The sequence below is a fragment of the Mus caroli genome, unplaced genomic scaffold, assembly GCF_978045245.1.
Source record: "Mus caroli unplaced genomic scaffold, Mus_caroli_1 scaffold_6, whole genome shotgun sequence".
Lineage (NCBI taxonomy): Eukaryota > Metazoa > Chordata > Mammalia > Rodentia > Muridae > Mus > Mus caroli.
The window spans coordinates 10,460,461-10,484,337 of record NW_028227261.1 but is presented as its reverse complement, the minus strand read 5'-3'; the positions used below and the strand labels follow the sequence as shown (position 1 = coordinate 10,484,337).

General features: G+C 37.4%; 1 protein-coding gene across 1 annotated transcript in view; it reads left to right on the top strand.

The window, feature by feature from the left end:
* LOC147004104 (uncharacterized) overlaps positions 1 to 10,610 on the top strand; it is a 522,844-nt gene extending 512,234 nt beyond the window's left edge. Inside the window, 1 exon segment of the mRNA XM_085838691.1 lies at positions 9,753 to 10,610. Coding sequence (XP_085694817.1) covers positions 9,753 to 10,610 — 858 coding nt within the window.
* The last annotated feature ends 13,267 nt before the right edge of the window (positions 10,611 to 23,877 follow it).

The window sequence follows — 23,877 nt, the reverse complement described above, 5'->3', positions numbered from 1 at the left end:
CTGGGTTAAAAATCTTGAGATGGGTGGATGGCCCTTTTCTTCAACTGTGGTCCTTGCCTATGCACTGGATATGGTCTCTACAGGTTCAGAACCCCCTTTGTTGGGTATTTCAGCTAATGTCATCACACTTGGGTCCTGGGGAACTCTTGCTTTCCTGGCATCTGGGACTTTCTAGTGGCTACACCCAGTTCCACACCCCGCAGTGCTACTCACCTCCATTCAATTTTCTTTTTTTTTTTTTTTTTTTTTTTTTTTTGGTTTTTTCGAGACAGGGTTTCTCTGTGTAGCCCTGGCTGTCCTGGCACTCACTTTGTAGACCAGGCTGGCCTCGAACTCAGAAATCCGCCTGCCTCTGCCTCCCGAGTGCTGGGATTAAAGGTGTGCGCCACCACGCCCGGCTTCCATTCAATTTTCTGACTCTCTGTACTTCTCACCGGTCTCCTCCCACTCCTGATACTCCCTCCACCCCATTTCTCTCCCCTCCTCCCCGTCCCCGTCCCTCCCTCCCTTTACTTCCCTTTATAATTTTTCTCCTAAGTAAGACTGAAGCATCCACAGTCCTTCTTGTTAAGTTTCATATGGTTTCATATGGTCTGTGAGTTGTATCTTGGGTATTCCAAGCTTTGGGGCTAATATCCACTTATCAGTGACTGCATACAATGTGTATCCTTCTTAGGATGATATTTTCTAGTTACGTCCACCTGCCTACAAATTTAATGAAGTCATTTTTTTTTAAATAGCTGAGTGGTACCCCTTTCTGTAAATGTACCACATTATCTGTATCAATTCCCGTGTTAAAGGACATCTGGGTTGTTTCCAGCTCCTGGCTATTATAAAGAAGTCTCCTTTGAACATATTGGAGCATGCATACTTGTCATATGTTGGATCATCTTTTGGATATATGCTTATGATTGGTATAGCTGGATCCTCAAGTAGACTATTTCCAATTTTCTGAGGAACCACCAGACTGTTTTCCAGAGTGGTCATACCAGCTTTCAACAAATCCCACCAGCAATGGAGCAGCATTATCTTCCCCTTTCTCCACATCCTAACCAGCATCTGCTGTTACCTGAGTTTTTGATCTATTTGCATTTCCCTGATAACTAAGAATGTCATTTCTTTAGGTACTTCTCAGCCATTCAAGATTCCTCAGTTGAGAATACTTTGTCTCTGTATCCTATTCTTTTTTTGTTGTTGGTTTTTTTTTTTTTTTCTTTTAAAGACAGTGTTTCTCTGTATAGGCCTGGCTGTCCTGGAACACACTCTGTCGACCAGGTTGGCCTTGAACTTAGAAATCTGCCTGCCTCTTCCTCCAGAGTGCTGGGATTAAAGGGGTGGGCCACCTAGCCCGGCTCATTTACATTTCAAATGCTATCCTCTTTCCTAGTTTCCTCTCTGATAATCCTCTATCCTCTCAGACCTCCCTCTGTTCCCCAAACCACCCACTCCCTCTTCCTGGCCCTGGCATTCCTCTATACTGGGGCATAGAATCTTTGCAAGACCAAGGGCCTCTCCTCACACTAAGCCATCCTCTGTTACATATTCAGCTAGAGACATGGTCCAACCACGTGTTTTCTTTGACTGGTGGTTTAGTCCAAGGGAGCACTGTTTGTACTGGTTACTTCATATTGGTGTACCTCCTATGAGGCTGCAGACCTCTTCATCTCCTTGGGTACTTTCTGTAGTTCCTTCATTTGGGACTCTGTGCTCCATCCAATAGATGACTGTGAACATCCACTTTCTTTCTTTCTCTCTTTCTTTTTCTTCTCTTCCCCTCTCTTCTCTTCTCTTCTCTTCTCTTCTCTTCTCTTCTCTTCTCTTCTCTTCTCTTCTCTTCTCTTCTCTTCTCTTCTCTTCTCTTCTCTTCTCTTCTCTTCCCTTCTTTTCTAGACAGGGTTTCTCGGTATAGCCCTGGCTGTCCTGGAACTCACTTTGTAGACCAGGCTGGCCTCGAACTCAGAAATCCTAATGCGTCTACCTCCCAAGTGCTGGGGTTAAAGGCATGCTCCATCACCTCCTGGTTGAACATCCAGTTTATTTGCCAGGAACTGGCGTAGCTTCAGAGGAGCCAGGCATATCAGGATCCTGTCAGCAAAATCTTGTTGACAGTTGAAATAGTCTCTGGGTTTGGGGGTTGTTTATGGGATGGATCCCTGGGTAGGGTAGTCTGTGGATGGCCCTTCCTTCAGTCTCAGCTCCAAACTTTGTCTCTGTAACTCCTTCCATGGCTGCGTACCCTATTTTTAATAGGGTTATTTGGTTCTCTAGAGTCTAACTTCTTGAGTTCTTTGTATAGAGTGGACATTAGCCCTCTGTCAGACAGAGGAATGGTTAAGATCTCTTACCATTCCGTAGGTTGCTATTTTGTCCTATTGACAGTGGTTTTTTTTTTTTTTTTTTGTGCCTTACAGAAGTTTTTCAATTTTATGAGATCCCATTTGTCCATAGTTGACCTTTGAACTTGAGCCATTTCTGTTCTATTCAGGAAAATTTAGCCTTTGCAGATGTGTTGAAGGCTTTTTTTCCCCCTTTCTCTACTATTAGATTCAATATATATGGTTTTATGTGGAGGTTCTTGACCCACATTGACTTGATCATTGTACAAGGCGGTAGGAGTGAATCAATTGGCATTCTTTTAAATGTGTACTGACACTTGAACCAGCACCATTTGTTGAATATGCTGTCTGTTTTTCACTGGAAGTCTTTGGCCATATATTTTCTTCTGTTTACCTGTTTGGAGTGTAGATGTACACCAACTTTGTATGATGTCTTTCTAGTGTTTCTCTTCTTTGCCTTTTACACAATATTATCCTTTTGGCATTAGTATAAGGTTTGCCTAAATAAAGAAGAATTCCATGCTAATCTGTGCAGTCCTCAGATACTGTCAGAGGAAACTCTTCCTGCTTCAATCTGACCCATCATATTAATGCTATTTAAGCTAAATTCCTTATTATTTCATTAAATATTCTCAAATTAATTCTTCATTAAGTATTATTAATTCTTCTTTATGAAAATATCTTATGAAATCACATCACAATGTATTTGATTCTATGTCTTGTTTTTAAATTTGGGTGTAGACACTGATTTTACACTTCTTTACTGGTACAATAGAAAGAAAACTATTTCTTTTGAGTCTTTTTTTTTTTTTTTAATTTTTTGTTTTTTGTTTTTTCAAGACAAGGTTTCTCTGTGTAGCCATGGCTGTCCTAGAACTCACTCTGTAGAACAGTCTGGCCTCGAAATCAGAAATCTGCCTGCCTCTGCCTCCCAAGTGCTAGAGGATTAAAGGGCTGTGCCACTACTTTTGGCCTTTAAGTCATTCTTGTATTTGGTCTTCCATACTCTATTTCTTTGTTCTAGAATGGTAGAAACATTACAATCCCAACTGAGTATTTTAGACTAGAGTGAGGCTGTTGACACCCAACTGCAGACAATATAGTTACAGGGTTCATATTTGAGCAAAACTGACCCCTGTAGAATTTGGAAGCATAGTTTTACTAAACATGACTTTACTATCTGAGATGTGTCACTTGGATCATTCTTGTTATCAAAAAACTGTTCTTAAAAATATATTCCTGCTGGGCATGGTGGCACACACCTTTAATCCCAGCACTTGGGAGGCAGAGGCAGGTAGATTTCTGAGTTCGAGGCCAGCCTGTTCTATAGAGTGAGTTCCAGGACAGCCAAGGCTACACAGAGAAACCCTGTCTCGAAAAACAAAAGGAAAAAAAAATTCTTGCATCTAGACCTCAAATGTATACATTACAATAACTAAATGTATGCTGTGAGACCATTATGTCATGTACTTTTACTGAGAGGAGAGAACACAATATAGACTATGATGATTTTAGATGATATCATTTCTTAAAATGGCCTCATGGTTCCCATGACCTAACATACATCCTGTTCTTGATTAGGTTTCAGAATATGACATGAATTCTCTCTCTGAAAGGCAACCTTAAATCCAGTCAGAATATCTTTTACTGTAATTGGTTCTTGTCGCCTGCTTTCATAAAGCACCATGTTCAAGGAAACTAAGAGAAGAAAAAGACTACTTTGGGTAATGCTTCCAGAAGATAGCCGTCAACCATGGCAGGGAGGACAGATAGAACATAGCCATGTTGTTGAAGTAGAAAGGTGAAAGATCACATCCTCAACCCCAGTCACTAAAGAGGAAGAGAGAATTAAGATGGCTTGGATCTATTCTCTTTTCTCATAGCCAACCCCCAGTGTTATACTTTTTTCAGCAATGTTCCAACATCTAAATTCCTCTAAACATTGTGACCAACTGAGGATTCGACTTTAAAAATATTATCCAATAGGAGATTTATTCATTCATACCTATATAATCAGTCTTCTAATATCCTTGTACTTGTTAAATTGATTTTGATATGAATGTAGAAAACAAAGTTCTCATTTTTTGTTTGGGTTTCCTATTTGTAAAACAGGGTCCCACACTCTAGTCCTAACTTTCATGTGTCCTGATATAGAGACCAGAATGGCTTTTAGGTCACATAAATCTGATTGCTCGAGCCCCCTGACAGCTAGGATGAAAGACCTACCCCACTGTATCAGGCTTGAATTAAACTTTTATTTTTCAATATCTCTGCTGACATGCAACAAGTATTTTGTTCCTCTCTGTGATGTATGAGTTCCTCGACTGAGCCAGCTCCTTCAGTTTCATTGACAGGCTGATTTTTTGTTTGTTTGTTTGAATGCTGTATCTTCATATATTGGCCCTCTACTGAGTTACCATTAGGCTTACAGAGTTCATTTCCTGTTTCATTCCAGATTGAGCATGCCTTAGATTTTTATACCTCTGGATACAATGTTCACATCCTGCATTATCATAAATATTCCTTTAGCCACTCATAGGAGTTCTCTGGTCTTTCATTAAGTTTGTTTCTGCCTTCTTTGAGTTCCTGTGCTTGGTCCCTCTTTATGTCATTTGACCACACTGAATGGTGTTCAGAGTATATTTTGACTTCTGTCTCTTGAGTTTGTTTCATAATTCATTTTGTCATGAGTATTGCTATTGTATTAGTGATTTGGGTAGGGAAATTTTATTAACATTGTCATATTGCTTTAGCTACAGGCTCTCAATTTTCTTTTACTATGTGTCATTTAGGTCAGGTGGCAGGGATTTCCATATTAGGTGTTATGAATAAGCTTTGAGAATCTAGGTTGGTGGGCAGGAACTAGGTTACAGGTACACTCTAAATATATCATTACTTGCTTTCATGGCTGTACAAACGTTGTCAAGATTCCTGGTATCATTTTGCATTTAATTTTTTTAAAATATGGTTTAGCATTTTCTGTAATGGAGTTGTATTTATTTCATCTTTGAATCGTTCAATTCTTGATATGAAATTTCAAGAAGAATTCAATCTTTGTTCTTCAGACAGAACCTGGGAGAAGTTCAACAAAAAGAATGAGTGTGTCTCTGCTAAACATGCCACAGGTCAGTGTCCTTTCCACATTTCTTTAAAAAAAAAAAAAACAAAAAACAACTTTTTATTCAAATCATCCAAATGTTTTATTCTCCACATATGGAATATTATCTAAAGGGCTTATTTTTTACGATCTTTATTTTCTTCTGTAATAGTGAAAATTTAATGTTCTGGTCTTTCATGTATACATCATCTTTATATTTTAACTTGATTTTATATTGTGAGGACATATAATTCCCTTGGACTAGATACCTGCATGTTTCAAAAAGGATCTATTGGAATGATGCTCAAAGAACATATTGATGGATATTTTCTATGTTGAATAAGTTCTGTCCTTTTGTATTAGTGTGAAGTAAGGTCTCTTGTGCTACATAAATGGCATTTCAGGGAAGGTCAGGTTTCTAGCTTGTGAATGAGGATATAGAAATTCACATCACTAAAGAAGATATGAAAGAGTAGAATTTGTAGAAGGTAAAATTATAAGAGATCCACTGTTTTGAATCCTAATAGTAAATATATTATTAGCTCCCTAGGGTCACAGATGATGGAAGGAAAATGTCTTTCTTTTACCATTACTGTGATTGTGAGCTGATACAGACTTCAGTATTCTCACAACTCTTTTTTCACACCTCGTGTCACTCAGTAATCACACTTGACACCTGAAATCTATTTGTCTCAAGAAAGACACTGTCCCTGTGGAAAATTCTCAATATAGAAATTGTTATTTTCCTTTCTTTTTGGTTTCAGAAATAACTTTAAGTCCCATTTTCTTCACCTTTGTATTTCATCACATGAACTATATTAGTAAAATTTTCTAGAGAGGATAGCTATGGTGCTGTACATAAACCATCAATTTACAAACATAAATGAATGTCCTTTCTTTTTTTTTCTTTTTTTTTTTTCGAGACAGGGTTTCTCTGTCTAGCCTTGGCTGTCTTGGAACTCACTCTGTAGACCAGGCTGGCCTCGAACTCAGAAATCCGCCTGCCTGGGTACCTCCCGAGTGCTGAGATTAAAGGCGCGTGCCACCATGCCGGGTAGGAATGTCCTTTCTTATTTTTTGTCTATTTTTCTTTAGAAGTGAAAGGCTTGATATAATCTATGCTAATCTGCTTCAGCCAAGCTGTGCATTACATAGGGAAAACTGAAGGGTTGTGGCAATGTTTCGATTTTTCATTACAATACTATCTTCTTTAAGTACATAAGTGTATATCTGAATGTTTTTTATTTACACTGAATGATACATTATGCCCCTAAAACCATGAGTACAGCCCCAAACGCTTTGGGACTGAATTAAGGCATAATAGTGAGCTGCAATATATTTAGAGAGAATTAGATTAGTTTTTAAAGTAGAAACAGCAAGTACCCTTTACCCTTTAATTATTTGTTCATGTCACAGGCTTACATTTTTTGAGGCATATTTGCAATAAAGACAATATATAGTCTGAATATTATAATTTTTGATAAACAAAGGTAGAATTACAAATCATACTTCTCTATGAAAGATGCAATTCTTATATACATATGGCTAAATTCTGAAGAAAAAAATATAATTAGAAGATTGAAATTTTCAGTTAAGTTAATACAGTGATGAATAAGTCATTAAATTTTAATGAATATTTAGTATAATTCTCCCTGAATTTAAAAACACAATTTGATCAAGAAATGATTATACTTCATTGGAATGCATTGTCACATATGTTATGTGCTTATACATACATATCTAATCATTTTATAGTGAAAGACCATATGGTATTACTGAAATTGTTATTATGCATATTGATTATGCCAACATATGTAAAATGTTAAATAATTTTAAAGCTCCCTAATACTGTTTTTTTTTCTATTTTATGATTTTGAATATATTTTCATAAAATAATTTCCAAAACCATTTGATTTTCTGTGTCATGGAACGTTCAGTGTATGATGCAGTTCTATTGTGCTTAATGAAAAAGCTTAGTCATTTAGTCCATCCATTATTTCTGCATTTTGTATTCTACCTGTTTCTTCTAGAACGTGTGTAGCATTGAACTTAGGCCACAGATTCTCAAATGGACATATTGTAATACAGACGTGAGATACAGCTGCACATAAGACTAAGCTGGTGTCCATATTTGAACAAAGTGGACATTGTAAAATTTGAAAGCATATTTTTTTATCATAACTTGACTATCTCTAATGGGACACTGAGATTCTGTTTAATATCAACCCATATATCATAAAGCTACATTACTGCATCTAGACATCAAAAGTACATGTTATATTCTATAAATGTTTACTGCTTTTGAAATTATATCATGCATTCTCAGAGAAAAAGAAATATAAGGAAGTCTATTAGTAGTCTAGAAAGTTTCTTTGAATAAAGTTAATTTCTCTTCAATATACATTGCTTACATTTGCCTGAATATATGCATATGTGCTATGTATTTCTCCTGTCAGTAGTGTTCAGAAGAGATCATTGGATTTTTAACAAACTGGGTTTAACAATCTACTGTTTAGTGCCACGTGGTGCTGGGAGTCAAATTTCATAATAGATGACATTAAAAGACAGTATACCATCCAAACTGCACACCAAAAGTTTTGAAAAGAATGATGGTGGCAAATCTTTCATGTGCTGTGAAGGTCTCAGTAAATCACAGAAAATTCATGAAGACAAGAGCCTTTCTTTTTTCTTTTTTTCTTTTTCTTTTTTTTTCTTTTCTTAATTAGAGAGCCTTTCTAAATGTGAGCATTTTAGTAAGTCATTCTATAGATTGTCTGTGGAAGAGCAGCAATTTGTATCTATAGACACATTTCCATAGCACTTTTAGAAAACATTTGTTCTTCATATTTTCCTTCCTAATCTGCATCAAAAAGGATATCTTTTTATAAATTTATTTATTATTATATCTAAATACACTGTAGCTTTATTCAGATGCACCAGAAGAGGGCATAGGATCTCATTATGGATGGTTGTGAGCCACCATGTGTTTGCTGAGATTTGAACTCAGGACCTTTGTAAGAGCAGGCGGGACTCTTAACCACTGAGCCATCTCTCCAGCCCCAAAAAGAATATCCTTTCTTTTCTTTTCTTTTCTTTTCTTTTCTTTTCTTTTCTTTTCTTTTCTTTTCTTTTCTTTTCCTTTCCTTTCTTAAGATTTATTTATTTATTATATGTAAGTACACTGTAGCTGTCTTCAGACACTCCAGAAGAGGGTGTTAGATCTAGTTACAGATGGTAGTGAGCCACCATGTGGTTACTGGGATTTGAACTCATGACCTTTGGAAAAGCAGTCAGTTCTCTTAAACGCTGAGCCATCTCACCAGCCCCCCAAAAGGATATCTTAATTAGTTTTTTTGTAAAGTAAAAAAAGTATTTTTGTCCAGTATCAAGTAGGTAGTTTTCCATTACAGGGTCTGTTAACCTTCAAGGACGTGGCCTTGGACTTCTCACTGGAGGAATGGGAATGTCTCAGTTTTGCTCAGAGGTCATTGTACATGGATGTGATGTTGGAGAATTACCACAATCTGTTGTTTGTGGGTAAGAATGAACTTCTTGTAGAATTCCTGTTTCTTTCTTTGAGTTTTCCTACTATGTGTTTATGTAAATGCTCTGAGATATCCAGATGGCCTTCCCTTCAGTCTCTTTTCCATTCTTTGTCCCTCTTTTTCCTTAAGACAGGAGCAATTCTGGGTCATTATATTTGAGGTGGGTATGCTGTCCAATTTGAAAATAACATTTAGCAGGCTATTATCATTTCCAGACATTTGATATAAATCATATTTGGGGTTCTTCTTAGGATACATGTAATGATTCAAAAGAGAGAGAGAGAGAGAGAGAGAGAGAGAGAGAGAGAGAGAGAGAGAGAGAGAGAGAGAGAGAGAGAGGAAAACCTCTCTTGAGAGTAGGAATCCATGAGATCACTGATTATTGAGTCCCTTACTCCTTATATAAGTAATTCATGTTACCTCTAATTGCCCTTATTTTTTATTCGTTGTTTTTTTTTTTTTTCAGAAAATCATTATATACATGGAAAGTATGAGAAGGTCATGGATCAAGACAGCCAGTACATTGTTCTTGAACACATGAATATTCAAGAGAATTCTTCTACATGGAACAAGCTTAGCAATGTGATTCTAGAATCCTCCTATTATACACCTCACAAATGTACTGAATGGGACAAATGCTTTTCCCCAAAATCCCATCTTAATATTCATCAGAAAATTCATGCAGGAGAGAAACCTTACAAATGCAGTGAATGTCACAAATGCTTTACCGAAAAAGGCAGTCTGAGAATTCATCAGAGAATTCATACAGGAGAGAAACCTTACGAATGCAGTGAATGTGACAAATGCTTTACCCAAAAATGTATTTTGAGATCTCATCAGAGAATTCATACAGAAGAGAAACCTTACCAATGCGATGAATGTGACAAATGCTTTACTGAAAAAGGCAGTCTGAGAACTCATCAGAGAATTCATACAGGAGAGAAACCTTACAAATGTAGTGAATGTGACAAATGCTTTATTGACAAATACAGTCTGAGAAGGCATCAGAGAATTCATACAGGAGAGAAGCCTTACAAATGTAGTGAATGTGACAAATGCTTTAACCAATAATCACATCTTCATATTCATCAGAGAATTCATACAGGAGAGAAACCTTACAAATGCAGTGAGTGTGCATTTAAATGCTTTACTGTAAAAGGCAATCTGAGAATTCATCAGAGAATTCATACAGGAGAGAAACCTTACAAATGTAGTGAATGTGACAAATGCTTTACCCAAAAATACCATCTTAATATTCATCAGAGAATTCATAAAGGAGAGAAACCTTACAAATGTAGTGAATGTGACAAATGCTTTACCCAAAAATACCATCTTAATATTCATCAGAGAATTCATAAAGGAGAGAAACCTTACAAATGCAGTGAATGTGACAAATGCTTTACTGAAAAAGGCAATCTGAGGATTCATCAGAGAATTCATACAGGAGAGAAACCTTACAAATGCCGTGAATGTGACAAATGCTTTACTGAAAAAGGCAGTCTGAGAACTCATCAGAGAATTCATACAGGAGAGAAACCTTATAAATGCAGTGAATGTGACAAATGCTTTACCAAAAAATCCCATCTTAAATATTATCAGAAAATTCATACAGGAGAGAAACCTTACAAATAGTTTGTATGTGACAAATACAATACTCACAATGTCAGTCTGAGAAATCATGAATTTTTTCATACAGTAGAGAATATTTATAAATGAAGTGAACGAGACATTCCTTTACCAAGATACATCATCTTAAAATTCACTAGAGAATACTTAGAGAAAACAAACTTTTCAAATATATTGTAGGTATGAATCCTTTCCTTTTGGCCTAGTTCCTAGACTGTAACAGTGAATACTTACAGGCTAGAAACTTAACGCATGCATTGTATGAAGAAATATCTTTGACTTCACTTCAGGATAGAGAGAACATCTAAGAACTTTTTAGGGGAAAGTATTTCTGTTGGGGAAAATGTGGCATATGTTTTATTCACGGTGTATTCTTGACAACACTTGAGGCTCCACACTAGAGAATTAGTATGATTATGAAAATCTTTCATTTTATTCATTGCATGAAAACTTTCATGCAATGTTCAAATCTTAGATAATGTCAACTATTTATGCAGGGAGAAACTCTGAACATGTGAAAATGTAGAAAGCTTTTCATGACACAAGTTTTTTTTTACTTGTTCACCCTCAAATATTACAAGATGAAGACAAGTTGGGAAGTCAGAAGATAGTATTGTGTAACACTTTCATTGAGACAGAAATAATCCATTACAAAAGGAAACTATTTAAGGTCTTTAATGCAATCCTCAAAATATCTAATAAAACTGATAACATTCTGTATATTTAATTTAAATGATCCAGTTAAGAAAAGTTATACTTAAAAGAGTACCTGGCAAACTGAGCCACTCAGACAGCATATTCTTTATCCTATAAATATGCTTGCAGATGTGAAGTGTGCTTCGAGTATCCAGTAATCATAATTCTTCTCAAATGCTTGTTAGGATAACAAGTGACTCTGAGTTTCTTGTGATCTGGTCAACAACTCCTTTCCTATTGTCCTGTAACTAACTCCAATAAAGCTGAAAGAATCTACAAGTTTGCTTTGGTTGTTTTTAACTTGCACTTGGGATACTCAGATGAATATATGTAGCATCTTCCCAGGAAATGCCTCACATAAAACTTACGCAGAAGTCATGAATATTTTTGCAAACCTATATCATAAAGTTAATAGTAATAATTTTCAACTGGTGGATAACAATCTCTTTGGGATGTAATGACCCTGTCATAGTGGTTGCTTAAAAGCATAGGAAAACACATTTTTCCAATTGTCTTAAAACAGAGAAATCATTCATTGAACTGCAGGGTAGTCTGCCCACCTAAAAATAATTTGAATTCAATGTCCGTGTTTAGCATTAAAAGAGTTAGAAACACTGTTTTACATATGGTGATTTGTGTTAACTGAAATAGGTAAAATTCAGTTCAATGTTCCAGGCAAGTATTACTAGGTTAAGATAAAAAGGCTCAAAAAAGGAAATATGTAGATGCCTTCAGAGCCTCAGAAATAACTCTTGAATTCAAGGAAGTATGAGAGAAAAATAAAGAAAAATACATGAAAGCATGGCTTCATAGATTTCAAGGATACTGGCCCTTGATTTCAGATGATAATTAGTATTTTCTGCCAATTGCTTCATCAGGGATGTTGAAACACATACCAGGCAAATGAAAATTAGGTGGCTTGAGTAGCTCTTACTAGTCTGGAAATTGCAACCAGTTGGACAGTCTCTCTTCATTCTCATTGCACATGTTCAGTGGATTTAGGCCTCACTGCTTAATGACTGAGAGATCATTACCCAGATCTGAAGTGACTTCCAGGTTCATGGAAAATTTTCTAGAAGTACACAATGAAGACACATCTTACCTTGTACCCCTCACACAATATTCATTCTATAACCATTTATACACACACTTCTTATCTATGGTACTGCAAGCATATGGTGATGGTTGACAAAATAGGTCCAGGTAGACTCTGTTTGAGTTGTGTGGAAGATAGCATGTGTATATTGATAAAGATGCAAGTCCTTGGCTTGGTATAATTAGCCATACCATGTTTGAAGAACATGGAGACAGAAGCTCACAGGATTTGGAACATTAACTATTTGTGGAAAAGCATTGTAAGGTAAATAATAAGAGCCATACTATAGGAGCCTGATGGGCATTTCTAGAACTTCCAGCGTCTAGATTTTAAGGAACCCACTAGGTCTATGTCAGTACCTTGCAGGGAAAGGAAACTTCTCTTCAGCTTCAGGACAACTGATGGGACAGCCTGGGGATGGGAAAAACATGGAGCAGGTAGAGTTATTACTGGGATGAAATTGATTTTGTTACAGGAGAACTCAGAAGAGGGACTGAGGGCCTGAAGGAAGAAAAGTGGGATCATCAGCCCATCCCTGTCAGTAGGAGTTTGGAGCTGCATGGTGTGGAACTAGGACTTCCTGGGGTCTACACAGCCATGTGAAAATTCCCTTCCTCTGCAGTTGTCCCCAAGTTACGCCTTGGGGAAATTTTCAGTCACCAGAGCAGTGGCAGGAACTGCAAACCAGAAGACTTGGACACTCCAAGGTCACAGAAGCTGCTAGGCTAGTGGACAGACAGAAACTGGAGAATGATTGAAATCCCTTACTCTGCTGCTCATAAGAGCACTGATCCTCAAATCCTAATGTGCATTTCATAACTGTGTTGTTAAATTGCTGACCATGTAAGTGTGGCGTATCCTGATTTTTTTTATTCATCTTATTGTTGCCTGGATTCTTATGTAATACTTTCTAAGAGGATGGACTGGTCAGTTGCAAACATGGTTATATTTCTTTGGTGGCAGGTTCAAAGCTGATAGAATTCACATCCATCCATGGTTTTTAACTCTGCTATTTAATCACTGTGCTAGTCAGATTCTTTGCCATTGGAGATTATACATCCACTGGGAGCTTTTTAGATATTCGTCCCATACGGACCACTGGAGTTTTGATTGAATCTTAGACAATATTTTAGCAATTTTTTTAAAGTTTTAGCTGTCTTTAGATTTATCATTATATAAATATTTATTAACCAACAAAACACTCTGTATTAATATTGAACCTGAAATATATGAACTGTCTGATATAAACACAGCATTCATTAATTTGTTCTCATATACTGATTTATTAATGTTATACCTTAGCTTGTGAAAAAAAATACCCTAGGTATGATCCTGTGTGATGATAATAGGTCAGAATGTTTTATAGTTTGAAAAAACATTATAATTAATATAACATGAATTTTTAAATAATACTAATCAGGTAACTATTCGAAAAATTCTGTCTTTTGTCTCCATCCAAAAGTGCATTGTTCTCATGCATGTTGGGGCTGGCCTGTGACTCTCATGTCCAGGTTCAAGCCTGGGAGGCAACCTGGAGCTGAAAGAGAAGAGGCAACCTAGGCGGGTCGAGAAATAATGGAACCAAGACATGCTAGTCTGCTCAAGGTTCGAATGTTTAATAAAAAAGTCTGCGCTTATAAAGAGAGAAACCCATCCCCAGTCATGCCAAGTTTCTTGATGTAGAGATGTGAAGTTGTCAAAACAGCCTTTTAGCAGAAATTCACCAATTTCACAGTTTGCAGTTAACTCCAGAAAATCTTGGAGAACTGGTTCAGCCTCACAGTGTCACATCAAAGGAAACTAGTAGAGTGGAGAAGCAGCACAGCAGGTGGCCCTGCCTCAGTGGTAAACAGTCTGAACCAGCCTCCCTAGGCTGAAGGAGGTTACACATGCACACATGGCTAAGGTGGTGTGTTGTTGATTGGGGTTTTTTTTTGTTTTTTGTTTGTTGTTGTTGTTTGTTTGTTTATTTATTTATTTATTTTTACTTTTCTTGGAGACAGGGTTTCTCTGTATAGGCCTAGCTGTCCTAGAAATCACTTTGTAGACCAGGCTGGCCTTGAACTCAGAAATCTGACTGCCTCTGCCTCTCAAGTGCTGGGATTAAAGGCGTGCACCACCACCGCCAGGCTTGTTGATTGGTTTTGGTTTGTTTTATTGAATAAGAACCTTGGCAGGTGCAGTGAAAGGAGACTATAACAAAGTTCCAGGTATTCTTCAGGTTTTGAGAAAGGGACAATCAGGCTCCAGGAGACTAGGATTGACATGGGCATATTCTCTTGGAGGGCTGTTGTGATGATGTACCAGTTAATAGAGTTGCTTTCTTTTAAATAGAAAACTGGTTCAATACCTAACCCCCATGGTAACTGACAATCACCCTAAATGTCAGTTTGGGACATCTGATGCCTTTATCTGAGTCCAGATAGCAACAGTACTGAGCGTATATACGTATGCTCTGTAAAGAGGTAAACCTCAGCTAAAATTAAAAAAAAAAAATCGTTGAAAATATATGGAAAAAATATGGCACATTTTTTTTCTGTCCCTATAATCAATTCTGTATGAAACTATTTTAAATATTACTTTCCTATTCAACATTTATTATTTTCAAGATTTTCCTAATGACCATGTAATTGACTTTCTATATAAGAATAAATATTAGGTGGTTTATAATTTACTGAACTGTGCATATGAATGACGATATCAACATTTTATTCATATCTCTATGTATGTTAATAAACATACTACACGCTATTTGTTATAATTGTAATTTATTGTAAAAGTAGGACAATTCATCTTTCTTTTTGTTTTTTAGACACTCCTCATTCCATGTTGCAAGTAGTATGTGCATATTCACATGTCATGTTTCTATTCTGTTTTCCATGTCAATGAATGTCTTCCTATTCTTCATGTGTATCTTTTAGATTGAAGTTATTTATTCACATTAGATTACAATATCAGCCCTTCCTCTTCTCTCAGTAACCTCTAACACAAGTCTCCCCTCATTCTACTTAGTAGCAGGAATCCTTATCTATTCGATGTAGAAGTAGTGAAGATCTTTGCCTAATCTATAGGGATCCTGAAGATGGTGTCTTTCGACTTACAGAAGCGTTTCACATTCATGAGGTTCCTTTTATTAAAAATTCTTGACGTTAGTTTCAGAGCCATGAGTGTTCTGTTTAGGAAGTTGTTTCCTATTCCAATGAGTTCAAGGCTATTCCCCACTTTTTGTTCTATTAGATTAAGTGTGTATATATTTATAGTGAGGTCTTTGATTCATTTGGACTTGAGTGATATGCAGGGGAATAAGTATGGATCTATATGCATTTCCAACATGAAGACATCCAGTTAGACCAGAATCATTCATAGAAGATGCTCTCCACTTTCATTGTATGGTTTTAGCTTCTTTGTCAAAATTTAAGTACCTGTAGGTGACTGTGTTTATTATTGGGTGTTCTATTGAATTCCATTGGTTCACCTATCTAGTTCTATACCAGTACTGTGCAAATTTTTATTACTATTTTTCTGCTGTACAGCTTGAAGTTACAGATATTGATACCTCCAGAAGTTTTGTTGTTGTTGTTGTTGTTGTTGAGGAATATTTTATCTATCCTGTGTTTTGTTTTGTTTTGTTTCTTTTCCAAATGAAGTTGAGAATTTTTTCTTTAAAGTTCTGTGAAATTTTTTTCTGGAATTTTGATGGGAATTGCCCTGAATCTCTATATTGCTTTTTGGTAAGATGGACATATTCATGTGCCTATTCCATTTATACATGAGCAAGGGTGATTTTTCCACCTTCTGGTAGCTTTCTGTTTCTTTCTTAAGATACTTGAATTTCTTGTCTTTCACTTTTTTACTTGCTTAGTTAGAGGTAGATGAATGTATTTTATTTTGTTTGTGGCTAATATAATGTGTTCTGTTTGCCTAACTTCTTTTCAGCTTGTTTATCACTTTGTGTACGGCAGAGCTAATGATTTCTTCAAGTCAATTGTGTATGCAGACACTTTGCTACAAAGTTTATCAATGTAATTTCTGGAAGGATTTTTTGGGCTCACTTATATATACTATCATATTAGCCAAAAATAGAAAACTCACTATTTCTTTCTTTCCAAATTGTATCCCCTTGATTTCTTTTAGTTGCCTTATTGCTTGAGCTAGAACTTCTAATACAACATGAAAGAGACACAGAAGCAGAGACTGCCTTTTCTTTTTTTCTTTTTACTTTTTTTTCCATATTTTAATTAGGTATTTTCCTCATTTACATTTCCAATGCTATCCCAAAAGTCCCCCATACACTCCCCCCCACTCCCCTACCCACCCACTCCCACTTTTTGGCCCTGGCATTCCCCTGTACTGGGGCATATAAAGTTTGCATGACCAATGGGCCTCTCTTTCCAGTGATGGCCGACTAGGCCATCTTTTGATACATATGCAGCTAGAGTCAAGAGCTCAGGGGTACTGGTTAGTTCATAATGTTGTTCCACCTATAGGGTTGCAGATCCCTTTAGCTCCTTGGGTACTTTCTCTAGCTCCTCCATTGGGGGCCCTGTGATCCATCCAATAGCTGACTGTGAGCATCCAACTTCTGTGTTTGCTAGGCCCTGGCATAGTCTCACAAGAGAGAGCTCTATCTGGGTCCTTTCAGCAAAATCTTGCTAGTGTGTGCAATGGTATCAGCGTTTGGAAGAGACAGCCTTTTCTTGTGATAGAGAATATTTTCTTGAAACCTTTGCTGTTAAAATGGTATTGTTGTTGTTGTTTAATGAAATTCCAAAGCCCTGAGTACACTTCCTATAAATAACTGGTCAATTTCATTATTACCCTGTGCCAGAGAGCCTGGCAGACCTGTATGGGTTCTTATATGTGTTATATATAGTCAATTACTCTTATTTCTGATTATTTATTGTAGTTGAATAAATAGTGAAGTCAATTCAGAATCATCCTATATAAGATCAGCAGTATCTACGGGTAAAACAACCCTTTCTGTATACTGAGAGTCAGTTACTATATTAAGACCCTTGAAAATCTGAGAACACCATGAGTATTGCACATAATTAAGATTTTTGAACTGATTTCTAGGAACAATCAGTCACCTTACTTAAATCTTCTGCCTTTTCTTATTTATTAGCCTCAGTGTAAAATGTAGCGGCTCCAGATATTGGAATTGCTTTAACAATATGAGGGAAAATCCAAGTAGTTCATTTTATAAAAGTCACTTGCTTTTAGGGTGTCTGTTGTTAATTTCTCCAAGAAATTACTGCATACTTTTTACCAACGTTCATGTTTTATCCATAATGAGTCATCTCTGCATTAAAAAAAGGTACCACGATTTCAGTTGGATTCATTCCAACTAATTTTTGAAGTCTCGTTTTACTTTTAGTGATAATTCAGAAACCATCTCCCTGTAGTTTTTTAATTTCCTACTCTGTTTATGTGCTAAGAATGTCCACTCTAATACATAATCTTCCCTCTGCATGAAAATTCCTGTAGGGGAATGAGTAGAAGGTAAGATAACTAAGATGCAGGCCATTTTGGAACAATACAAACTAGTTTTGTGTCCTGCAATTTCCTTTCTACCTGAGCTAAGTCCTTCTCATCCTTGGCTGTTAATTTTCAGGCTATTTATATCTCTATCACCTTGTAATAAATTTGAAACAAATTGCTTAGATCTTGAGTGGCCAAGCCAATTGGAAGCCACAGCCAGTTAATATCTCCTAATAACTTCTGAAAATCATTAAGAGTCCTCAATTGGTTTTTCCTGATTTGCACCTTTTGTGGCCTAACCTTTTGCAGACTTATTCTGTATCCTAGATAATTAATAGTATCCACTCTTTGTATCTTTTTCGGGGGCGATTTGCAATCCCCAGCAAGGCGAGATTTTTTTTTTTTTTTTTTTTAATTTCATCAAACATTCTTTCCAGGAGAATGCAATGGGATTCCTGGCTGCAAGGATCTCATTGGCTGAATAACCTTTTTAATTGCTCTGAGACCTCTCAACAACCTCCATTTTCCAGATATTTTTAAATGACAACTGCCTGAGAATTCCAAGGTCTGGTGGATTACTCTATAGGCTGAGCAACCAGCTGCTCTTGGACTAGCTGTTCTAATGCCTGTTGGTTTTCAGTTGTCATATACAATCAATCCAAATGGGTGGGTCATTCAACCACCTCCATGGTAAGGCTGTTGGTGTCTTATCAGTAGTGTCTCCTTGATGTAGAGCTAAATTGTCAACCTCTGCTGTATCTTGTTTATAGATAGCCTAGATAGTTTCTAAATGCCTTTGATAACAACATTCATTAGCTAATTTTTTTAACTGCCATCACGGCTCAAGACCCCCGATGTTTGATCAGGCTTAGATGGGAGTATAATAGTTTGTGCAGTACTTGCAATAAAGGAGTCTGTATTTGCCACTTGCCTGATTCCCAGAATCTGTTTCTTTGATTCTGTGCCTTCTTTCCACCACCCCAAGGGTCTCAGTAGGGTGCAGGCAACAATTACACAACTGTAATGTGCAGTTTTAAAACTATGTTGTGGTATAGCCTTTTAACTAAAGAATTAGTTTAATCAGGAAAAAAAATCAAAACCATTACCTTGGGGAACAACAGACTGTCATCAAGGTGACCTGTGTGAAGACAGAATGTCACAGAAACATTTTTGTAAAAGGCTGAATGTGCAACTGTTCCCAGATCTCAAATTCCCCAAAGAGACCACCAGGAATCACAACTCTGATGCATGAGAATTTTTTATTGAAGCTCAAGCTTAGGCCACAAACCTACCTGATACAACCAGATAGGAGAGTGATCCCTTGGGTAATGGCATTTATAAAGGAGAAAAAAGAAAAAGACAAAAAGAAAAACATAAGGGGGATTTTCCAACTTTAACATTATGTGATTGGGTAAGAGTGTAAAGGAATATTGGCCTTTAAGCTGATTGGTTTATAGCAACTGGTCTAACTACAAGGAAGGAACACCCATCCAAAAGGAGCACCATGAGCTGGAAATGGTTCATGTTTCCTGAGCCCAGCCCATTATTTTCAGTTGGCCATGGCTGTTATGTATATTTTCCGACTGCCAAGCATTTTTTCCCCCAGAACTCAAGGGAGCAGGCAAGTCACCAAACTGAATACATTTAACAGGATTTCTCTGCAGTATTGTTCTTCTCATGACTTATAACATTTGATGGCTTTATCACATGGCTTATTCATAGGGTTTCTCTCCTATATTCAATTTTTATATATTCTGAGATATTATTTGTATGAAAGAAAGGGCTTCTTCATATTTTTTAGAGAAGGCAGGCAAACTCCCGGACAAATCACACTAAGCCTCAGGTCTCACAGGGGAGGTTTTATTGGCAGAAGCAGCCTCTGAGAGGGAGTGAGGGGTAAGAAGAAGAAGGGCTGTGGGACAGGGGAAGACTCTTTTATTCAGTACATGAGGATGGGAGGCATGTGAAAGGGGAGTGATACCATGGTGTGTGCCATGACAACAGATGCAGGAGCAGTGCTGTTGCCTAGAGATGAGGAGCCTCTTCACTGGGTCGAAAACCTGACTGTAAAGACACTTCTAGCTGTGCACAGATGCACCTGGTGCTAACAACATTGCTTATATTTGTAGTACTTCTCTTCAATAAAAATTCTTTTTTGAGCCACGCAGTGGTGACACATGCCTTTAATCCCAGCACTTGGAAGGCAGCTAAGTTGATTTTCACATTTCTCTTTTGTTACCCTGTTTAGTAACTTTTCATAACAAAGACAATATTATATAGTCAGGAAGGTTCAACTTCTCCACGTCCAGTGAGTTCTCTGGATGGCATGCGTGGTAATGGAGAACTGCTCTCAATTTCTACAGAAAAAAGAGTTATCTTATCAAGTGTCTAGATTGCTTATGGATCCAAGGGACCCACTTAGCCAAAAACTCAATTAAATAAAACTCAGGTAGTGTACTAGAAAGCTCATTTGAAGCAAATACCAGGTCAGTTTGGATTTCTTCACCCCCATTAGTACGTTACTGAATTTTGATTGTCTTTATAGCATTTAAGAAGTATGTACCACTGTAGTTTTCCATATCATCACTCAAATGCCCCTCTCAATTCCAACTGTCTCTCAGCATTTTCTCCTTCAACTTTAACTTCCCTCCCACTCTCTACCTCATTTTCCCATTCACATCCCCATCTGCCTCCAGTCCATCCATGGAATCTATTTTACTTACTTCCACCAGGGAATCTGGGTGCCACTGTGTGCTCTGAAGTCAACTCTTCTATACTTAATATCTCTGAATAAAATGGGCCTATGAATATCAAGTTCATTGTTTTAGCAGTGGCTAATATCCACACATAAGTGAATATATTCCATATTTCTCCACCTGTGTCTGGTTTATTTATTGTCTAGATAATTTTTTTCTAGGTACATCTATTTGCCTGAATATTTTAATGTGAATATCTATCTATCTATCTATCTATCTATCTATCTATCTATCTATCTTTCATCAAAATAATGAACAACTACTATAAATTAGCAGCTGTCTCTTTAAAAACAGAGAAGTCAGAACTGAGTTCCACATCCAGAGTAAGTTGCCTCAGTTGCTATGGGAATGCTAGGACAACAACTGCAGAGCTTTCCTTGTGTCTCAGATTCTTTTCTCCTTCCAGGTATGCAATGGTACCTATGGATGGGGAAAGGAAATTGTTAAACTCCCTAACCACAGAAAGGTCACAACAACCTTACCACTACTGATGTTAGCTGCTGTACATCACAGCCTCTAATACTAGCAACAGTATCAAGACCAGTTCTCAAACACCTGTTCCCATTGATCCTTCCTGTCCCGACTGGCTAGCATACAGCCTGTGCTCCACTGAAATTATATGGATAGGAAATAGGAATCCATTCATCATTAAACTGAGCCTTCTAAAGCAGTCACATACCTTCTTAGCAAGTGTCTTGTGATGGTGCTGGAGGATCCTGGCTTTCATGTTCTGCACAGGAAGCTGACATAGATTATTTTTCCTGGGCTGCCAGGATCTTATGGATTCTTTTCTATGGGTGCTCTGAATTAGTTTGTGGTCCACCACCCAACAAGTAATCCTCCCTCTTCCTGCTTTCAACCTGTCTATCTGAACCATGCTCTGCCTCACCCCATTTCACAACTAATTTTTGTTTATTGCAAGATTACACTTCTGTATGTCCAGATGTCCTGGCACAAAAGTATCCACTTTCTGCCCCAGCTTCTTGTGAGCTGGCTTGGTATATTGACCAAACAGTTTTGTCAAAACTTTTCAAACAGGCCATAGATCTTCAGGTGTTCTACTTTGACAGCAATGAGCTATTCGTCTTCCAGAGTCAGTAAAACTGTGATTGACTGAAAGGCATACCCCATTCAATTATCCAAAATATTCAAAGAAATGTGTTTTTCTAGCAACATTAATAACATAGCAACATTTACACATAGGTAAATAAAATTTAAATATATACATCTCTTAGTTTTTAATCAGTGAAGAGGATGGACATTTTGAATTAGAGTTGTTGCTGTACCACAGTGACTTCAGTTACATCCTCAGATGCAGAGGATGTGGATGTTGCAAAGCATCTCCCACCTTTGTCTGAAAGTGTCCTGTGATTGTGGAAGCTACAATGATGATACTTTCCTCCTCCTCCTCCTCCTCCTCCTCCTCCTCCTCCTCCTCCTTCTCCTCCTCCTCTTCCTTCTCCTTCTGCTGCTGCTGCTCTTTCGCCTCCTCCTCCTGCTTTTGCTCCTCCTCCTTTTTTTCTGTTTTGGTTTTGGTTTTTGTTGTTGTTGTTGTTTTTTTTTTGAGATAGGGTTTCTCTATGTAGCCTTGGCAATCCTGGAACTCACTCTGAAGACCAGGTTGGCGTTGAACTCAGAGATTCGCCTGCCTCTGCCTCCCAAGTGTTGGGATTACAGCCGTGGGCCTCCACTCCCTGTGATGATACTTTCTTTTCTCTATCACATGGGTATTAGTGTGTGAAGTGTCCAGAGGCCTGGTACACCATCACAGAGCATAGATTACTACTGCGTCCATACACCTGTGACATCTCTGGCCTATGGAGACCATTTGAGAATGGCTATTACCTGTGAAATCTGTTTCCCTGCCTTCAAAGGTGTGATTCTTGGGATTTTTGTGAATCACCCAGCACCTTCCATTTGGAAAACCAGTAACCACACTCTCACCTACATTCTGTGCATTTCCCTCATCTTCTCTTTCTTTGGCTCCATGATATTCACAGGCCATTCACACTCAGTCAGTTTTATAGCGAAGCAAACCATGTTTGTAGGTGCATAGACTAGGATATTTTTTCCCAAACTTTTAGCAAAATTGACCATGTTTCTCAATTTCAGAGTGTTCTTTTACTTAAATTTATTCACACTATGAACATCATCATTAATATTTCATGTGTAGGCATTAGTACTTGTATCTCCCAAATTCTATTCTCAAATTTCTGTTTTTTTCTGCATTTTTCTGTGAAACATTTTGCTGGCTTCTGGTAAAGTATATTCTCTATGGGTCATTATAAATGAAAAACATCAAAAAGCTAAAATTTCAAAGGGGAAGAAATTTTGTGCTCAAAACTGAGTTCATTAGTCAGAATGAAAGACTATGATTGATGTTTAGTGGTTAGGTGATACAAGCATGGCAGTCTCTGCAAACCCTAAGCCTGGTAGAATAACAATCCATGAGACCAAAAGAAATCTAGTTCAATACCACTCTATAAGTATTTCAGCACTGGTTGTGGGTGTGTTGTGAGTTATTGTCAATGAAATTCTTGCAGCACTCAGGGAAAATCTATCCCAGTGAATATGTGAATAGCTCTGAAGTAAAAGGTCTCCTGGCAGTCAGAAGTCATGATATACCTAACACAATGCACCATGGAACATTTTACCACACACAGAGATTTAATGGGATAACACTGGAGGGAGACTGCCTCTGCTCAGGTGAGAAGCAGAAGAGAAATGAGTGGGAGGCATTTGGGGGAGGGGGATGGGGAGTAAAGGATTTTCAGGATTGGAAATATCTCTGGTTGGATATTGCTGGGGTTTTATGTTCTGAGTTTGAGTAAACTAAGGATTTTCTGAATTATTAAAACTGGGAAGTAAACTATACATTTTCCCTGTAGACTCAGTGGCCAATGCTGACGGAAGCTTCAAGATTCTGATCCCTGGATGGTTTATTTTAGGAAGAAGTAAGCACAGTATAATTTCGAAATGAAATTTCTTGGTAATAATTGTCTCAATCATCTGTGCACAGTGAAGATGAAGGTGTGGCTACCTCAAAAGTCTTTTGCAAAGTACAGGTGTTTCTTTCTTAAAGTTGGATTCTAAAAATAAGGGCCTAGAGGAGGATCCAGCATACAGTGTAGAGGACACCAAGCTGTAAGGCACATGTCCCATGTCCCCCAAGGATGGTTTGTACTGATGGAGAAACAATGACCTAGGATTGTTGTCTGGGACAATTTCATAGTCTGGGACTTTC